This window comes from Pagrus pagrus (assembly GCF_965226575.1).
Source record: "Pagrus pagrus genome assembly, chromosome: 4".
NCBI lineage: Eukaryota > Metazoa > Chordata > Actinopteri > Spariformes > Sparidae > Pagrus > Pagrus pagrus.
In genome coordinates this window covers 4,609,366-4,616,418 of record NC_140188.1, presented here as the reverse complement: position 1 = coordinate 4,616,418, position 7,053 = coordinate 4,609,366, and the positions used below count along the sequence as shown (strand labels likewise).

Here is a 7,053-nt window from a genome sequence, read left to right as displayed (position 1 = left end):
TTAGCAGGCAGAGCAACATGAAACAGTTGGAAACTGATAATTAAAAACGCTTCAAACGAGGCTTAATGTTCACACAGTTTCTCTTGACTGTCCCTTAGTACTAAATACTCCAACAATGCTCCAGTGTGTTAAACTAGACAGAGCAGAGGTTCACTGTTTATTCAAAATGTATTAATATTGAACACATTGCATGTCTGAATTGGTCTAAATTCGACACTGCACATCTTTGGGTACTCAACAACAAACCTGCCAAGCAGGGCCAGTTTTAGGCAGACGTATATTAGGTGGCAGTCAGAAATGTGAAGGGGGTATCGGTGGTGCACATAATGCGCCAGCAGCAACTTTTAGGGGGGTCATTTTTGCCTGTCACACTGATTTCTCTATGGAACTGGGTTGTTAGCAGTGTGTCCAACCACCGACCTGGAGGACCAGGTTCGCACTTGGGTGTCCCACCAGGAGACTAAGCTCCTGCCGGTAAAGCACCTGGTGTCACTGAGGCAAGCAAGCCCCCTGACCATGACAAGGTGGCAATCCCTCAGAGGGAAAACTAAAAAAAATAATAAAATAAAAATTCCTTCATCCAGTTTTTAAGAATCAACTCCATAACATATATTTTCATTGCGTGGGCCTAGTTCTTAAATAGTATTAAAACACACCATAGCCAATATTTACAAAACTAGACGTTAACATCCCTGCTACTGCCATTACTACAGGCAGGAGCAGCACTAGGCTTTTTAATAGGCCTGACAAACGGATGCATCACACAGTATCAAGTGTTTGTCTTAATGTAAGTCGTTAGCAGCTGCACAATACTCACAAAGGCACTGAGAGTGGAGAGATTAAACTTTCTAAAAGTCACCGTGATTATATCCTGAAAACAGTGTGAAACAATAGTACTCACTGTTGGTGCAGAACTAGGGGCTGGGTGGGGTTTCAGGTCGGGGTCTGGCAGACACAGGTCATTTCTCCTCAGTCTGTTTCGTGCAGCAGACTCTGACTCACCTCTGTACCTGTGTGACTGAAGAGACGCTCCACTCCGACAGGCACACAGACTGGTGGAGGAGGAGGGGGTCGATGTGGTCGACCTTGAAGGTCTGAATTAAAGTTCATATAAAATAGAAGAAGCACTAAAGCCAATAACAAGAGTTGTGCCCTATGTGGCCAGTGCAGAACTACAATTTGGCATTGATTAAGAGTTACTGGGTCACGTGACATGGAAGCTATTAAAAAACAAACAACAACAACAACAACAATAACAAACTGCAGGCTAATTATTCAAATGATCATCAATTACACATTTTCAATCAAAAAGGCGTGTTACATGCACAATGCCGATTTATTATATTGTTTTTAATCATAATTATCACTTATGCAGGTTTTGCAGAAGAAGAAAGACAAAACCGCAGTGAAGTGAGTTTTCATTCACTCCGGACACGGCCGCATAGCTTTCTCAGTCACCCACTGTGTCTGCAGTCACGGGAAGGTGAACTCGCGTCAGAGCCCCTCAGGGGGTCTCACTTAGGGACCATCAACAAGTTACTCTCTGAACGACACAAACTCCGTTTTCCTGCCCAGTCGCTCTGCCGTAAATCAGCAGGGAAACCAGGTAAAAGGTTGGTCACCCGACAGACAAACAGCAGCAGTCACAGCTGTATGCACGTTGCAATCAGGTGCTCTCTCTGAAGACTTCGACCCTCGTCAGCTGCACAGGTTAGAGCTCTACCTTCGGGCAGCGTTATGGAGCTCTCTGTCACGTTAGTTTCAGCAGGGCTGCTCATTGTGTTGCTGTGGCTCTTGGTCCTGAAGAGCCGCAGACAGATGTGTTTACCGCCCGGACCCTCTGGCCTGCCTCTCATAGGAAACCTGCTGCAGCTCGACAGAAGAGCTCCATTCAAAACTCTGCTCAAGGTGAGAATGACAACTTTGTTTTTACAGTCTGTCATTATATATCTGTCATTTTCTCAACTTCTTGTCTGTAGATAATATGATAAGCCTTGTCTGCTTTGGCTTTATTACAGTGTGTTGTACATTGGGGTTACAATTCCTTCTCTGCATAAATCCCTTGGCTGATTGAACAGTTTTGCCAACCACACTTATTAATAAGAGATATATAGATACACTGTGCTTTAAGTCTACTTTTGCTCATTTACTTTTAAACTCTTACCAAGTCTCAGTGGTTGCTCTTGTTCTGTGTTTTTGTTGGGAGCCCAGCCCATGTGTTTTGTTCTCTGCAGTACACTGGTTTATTTACTTTGGCTGCTCCTTGCATGCCTGCACAAGAGTCAAAGGGCTGTCCGTTTGCTCTGTTTAACCTTCAGCTCAGTGAAAGCTATGGCCCTGTGATGACTGTGTACCTGGGCCGTCAGCGCACTGTGGTTCTGGTGGGGTATGATGCAGTGAAGGAGGCACTGGTGGAGCAAGCAGATGACTTTACTGGCAGAGGTCCTCTTCCTTTACTGATGAGAGTCACGAGGGGCTATGGTAATATGGCACTGTTTGATGTTTGTGTAACATGTCAACATGTGATCTAATCATCTGCAGATTACTGCAAACAGTTGGTTTATTAGTTAAATGTTCCCAAATGCTTCTGTAAAAATATTTGATGTTTGTTTTCCCTGCAGTCACAACACACACAACCACACAAACTTTCCAACTTGCTACTTTATTGTTCTTTAAAAGAACAGCTCACCCAAAAATGAAAATTCACTCATCGTCCACTCACGCCATGCGGGTGGAAAGTCAAGTAAAGTTTTGTAGTCCACAAAACATGTCTGGAGCTTCACAGCAAAAACAGTACTGCAGCAACAACTGAAGAAGATGGGGACGCTATCCAAGTCTCTGGAAGCCCTGAGATCCCAAATTGATTTGCAAAGATGTATTCACACCAACTAGCTACATGCTTTTTCTTTCATACGAGTTAATTGTATCTACCATTTGTACATCTTTAAAGGTCTGGGGATCAGTAATGGAGAGCGCTGGCGGCAGTTGCGACGTTTCACCCTGACAACGCTGAGAGACTTTGGGATGGGACGTAAGGGGATGGAAGCGTGGATCCAGGAGGAGAGCAAACATCTGGTGGCCCGCATAAATTGTGCCAAAGGTACGTATGTATGTGTGACAGTGACTGTGCTTGCCCTGTATGTTAGGTAAACAGGGTCATGACTGAAAGGTCATCCTTTTGTTCCAAATAAGCAATGTTTATGGACTTTAAACTTGCTTAAATAAACTGTAAATAGGACACATGAGATTTAAATTCTTGAGACAAATGCTCAAAACTGGGCTGCTGTATTTTTTTTAAATTTTTTTTTTTAAAGTACTTACAGTCAAAGTCAAATGCAGTATTGTTTTCACTGAAACTCAGAACTACAGTGAAGAGGTGGAACATACCACTCAGATAGGGGGGGACAAAATAGTCCAAGTGGTGTTGGCCCTTTATTAACAGTCACACTGAAGGTCGACCGAGCATTATCTCCTTTTTTTCTCTAGCCACACCTTTTGATCCCACCTATTTCTTGAGCTGCACTGTGTCCAATGTGATCTGCTGCTTGGTGTTTGGTCAACGCTTCAGCTATGACGACGACCACTTCCTCCACCTCCTGCAGATAATCTCAGAGACAATCAAGTTTGGCAGCAGTCCCTGGGGTCAGGTAAGATGAGTTTTTAAACAAGTTCTTGGCCATGATTATAATTGAACTGTCCATGCATTTCAATCTGAGCAGCACCACAAATGCAGGTACTCAGTTTATAACCAGTTATGAAACTTTATACTTTATTATATACATGAGTCCTTTCCACTCCCCATCACAGCTGTATAATGTCTTCCCTCGGTTGATGGAGTGGCTGCCAGGTCAACACCACAAGGCGTTTGGCAGAATTGAGGAGGTGAGAAAGTTTATAATGAAAAAAATACAGGAACACCAGGACACTCTGGACCCGAGCTCACCCAGGGATTACATCGACTGCTTCCTCACAAGGCTCAGTCAGGTATGACCAACATCAGTTCATTAACCAGAATAAGCCTCAGTGAACTAAAAGTCATGCCTGTTTAATTTTCTCTGGGCATGTTGAGCTTGCTTTGTTACACTTTATTACTTACTTATGTCATTCATTAATGCAAATGCACATACACCCTATAATAACAATAATAATGATGATGATAATAATAATAATAATTAGTTAGTAGTCATATCAGTAAAATGGTTGTTTCATTTCTTTAGGAAAATAATTTTCCCACAACTGAGTTCCACCATGACAACTTGGTGTCAACAGTGTTGAATCTGTACCTGGCAGGGACTGAAACCACCAGCTCAACGATCAGATTTGGGCTAAATGTACTGATCAGATACCCGAAAATACAGGGTAGGTCTTAGAGGCTTGTGTGAAAGAATATCTCTCTCACTTGGACATGTTCAACAAGTCTGATGACTTTCACATCAAATAGATTCTCTTACCCAACTTTCTTTGAAGCACATCTCAATTTACAAGATCATTGTAGGTTCACATATTTTTTTCATCAACCTAAGGTAATAAAGCTCTTGACCTTTTGCCTTGTCATTGGTTGCACGTGATACTTTTGAAACTGTCATAACATGACATGTCATTATGACTGTGGGTATTTTTGCAATATGAAAGATCAAAATAGGTTTTGTTTGTTGATTTACTTATTGTTTCACCATTGTTGTTTTTTCTAATTTTTAAGCGACTATGCAGCAGGAGATTGCTACTGTGATTGGACAGGAGCGCTGTCCTTGTATGGACGACAGGAAATCCCTCCCCTTTACAGATGCAGTCCTCCATGAAATTCAGCGGCTTACGGATATTGTCCCTATGAGTATCCCTCACTACTCACTCCAGGACATCTCTTTCAGGGGTTACACAATTCCTAAGGTATTCTGGTTTCATCCATTTACTTATGTTAAGATGGACGACATGAAGCCAAAATATATGGAACGCCCCCTGGTGGCCGGCTGCAGTATAGGACATAATACCTACCCCCTCCATGATCACAGATGGGACATGGGCCAAATTAAAACTCAAAACACATCAACATAATTTTTCCCAAAAATGGTTTCTGTCTGTTCAAGTGTTTTAACTATGTGCTGGTATAAAACGAGGGTCAATGGTCATGATTGGAAGCTGAGCCTAGCTCACGATTGAGCTCAGTAATGCAGCTCCACCGCCCTATCAGTACCGCACAGACTCTGGTTCCAACTAATGTAATCAGCGCAAGATGGCAGCGCCCATTTACATGTTTTTGTTTTTTTTGTACAGTGGTAGGAAGTCAAAACATGTCGTCCCTCTTTATATACGTCAGTGGTTTAATCACATAACGTGTCAATGATGCAGAATGTTTACAGATGAAATGCTCCACCTGATATAATGTCCTGTCTCAACAGGATACAATGATCGTTCCGTTGTTGCACTCTGTGTTGAAAGAAGAAAAAATGTGGGCGACCCCTTGGTCCTTCAATCCACAGCACTTCCTGGACCAGAATGGCAACTTTAAGAAAAATCCTGCATTCCTGCCGTTCTCTGCAGGTAAACAATTAAGTCAATTATCTTTCACTATGTTTTACTCAGAAAACTAGGCTGAATCCTCAGACCTGCTTGCAAAAGAGATTTTAGTGTTTACAGTTGAGCTCTTTTCTATGACGTGTTCAAGAGACCAATTTTAAAAACCCAGTCCCTACAATCATTTTTCCATTTATCTCGGGCATAAAATTCTAATTCTCAACGATTTGTTTGTTGTTATCTCTCAGGAAAGAGATCTTGCGTTGGAGAGTCCCTTGCACGCATGGAGATTTTCCTCTTTGTGGTGTCACTTCTGCAGCGTTTCACCTTCTCATGCCCTGAAGGACCTGACAGTATAGATCTCAGCCCTGAATACAGCAGCTTCGCCAATGTGCCTCGAAGGTACAAGATAATTGCAACTCCCCGGTTGTAAAGATATTTTTTACAAATTATGTATATGTTTTCAGCCTTTCATTAAGCTTACGACTTCCAAAGTGTGTATGATTTGATACCAAGGGATCTAATTTTGTGTGTAGGTCAAGCACAGTGACTTAACATTTCTTTCTCTTGTGCCTGTATCTCTAAACTTTGCCATGACAGCACTAAAATGGACTCCTCGCTCTGACCATGTCTTCTCAGAGGTCACAGGGGCACATACTGTATTTGCAATTAACCTCACAATGTAGACACATTGTTGCCAATAGTGCTACAATCCTATTAAAAAAAACAATCAATCAATTATTTTTAGTGATGAAGACAATCTCCACTGGTTATTTAAGTATTACCATGCACACAACTGGCTCTCTGCAGTGTACATATACACAAAGATATTCACACTTGAACAGTGTTAGTGATGCCAAAGGAGAAAAAAAAAACAACTGGAATTTTTCAAATGTTTTTGTAATGGGAATTTCTTTCCATCTGCTGTAATCTATACCTACCTCATTGCCATCGTTTATTGTCCTCTTATGGCTGTAAATCGTGTCACCAGTATTCCCATTAAAGTACCCAAACCAAATCCACAGTATGTCATCATATTTATAAATGTGTCAGCCCGCTTCAAATGGAAAATTGTTATGTATTTTGTTTTGATAAGGAGACCTCTAGCAGCAGAAATTATGTCTTGTGTGTTTAAAGGTTTTACCAAAGATTTTACAGGCTGTCTTTTTTATTATGTCACAATGGCATTTCTCTTTTTGAGCCTGTTTAGATTTCCCCCCAGAAAACACAGTTCACAGAAAGTCTATCTACTCTACCAGTAATAATCTAAAATGATCCCACAGAGCAGATTAAGTCCCCAGTTGTCAAATCTGTATATAATTTAACCACATATCATCTATCATAGATACCTAAATATTGGAAGCCCATCTTATGTAGTTGTTTGTAATAGCACACTTCATCAAGATAGAGTATCATACTGATCCGTATCATTTATTGATAAAAAATGAATACTGACTGCTTTGTCCAAATTCCACTAATCAATTTTATCGGTCTTAATCCCAGATTACCACCCTCTGCTTTACGGCGGTTAGCTCACTGATG

The 7,053-nt window shown here is 41.4% G+C and overlaps 1 protein-coding gene across 1 annotated transcript; it reads left to right on the top strand.

Moving 5' to 3' along the window:
- The first annotated feature begins 536 nt into the window (after positions 1 to 536).
- Positions 537 to 6,737, top strand: cyp2y3 (cytochrome P450, family 2, subfamily Y, polypeptide 3). Its single transcript, XM_084351085.1, has 9 exons — positions 537 to 1,908; positions 2,319 to 2,481; positions 2,951 to 3,100; positions 3,487 to 3,647; positions 3,808 to 3,984; positions 4,218 to 4,359; positions 4,700 to 4,887; positions 5,397 to 5,538; positions 5,760 to 6,737. Exons 1-9 carry the CDS (start codon positions 1,738 to 1,740, stop codon positions 5,942 to 5,944), a joined length of 1,479 nt encoding a protein of 492 aa, XP_084207211.1. The 5' UTR covers positions 537 to 1,737; the 3' UTR covers positions 5,945 to 6,737.
- The last annotated feature ends 316 nt before the right edge of the window (positions 6,738 to 7,053 follow it).

What these genes read in the sequence shown, in the direction of transcription:
- cyp2y3 (XM_084351085.1), top strand. Translation starts at nt 1,738, where the DNA reads ATGGAGCTCTCTGTCACGTTAGTTTCAGCAGGGCTGCTCATTGTGTTG. An exon ending in CAGATACCCGAAAATACAGG is followed by an intron (nt 4,360 to 4,699) that starts GTAGGTCTTAGA and finishes CTAATTTTTAAG; the next exon opens with CGACTATGCAGCAGGAGATT. An exon ending in GGGGTTACACAATTCCTAAG is followed by an intron (nt 4,888 to 5,396) that starts GTATTCTGGTTT and finishes CTGTCTCAACAG; the next exon opens with GATACAATGATCGTTCCGTT.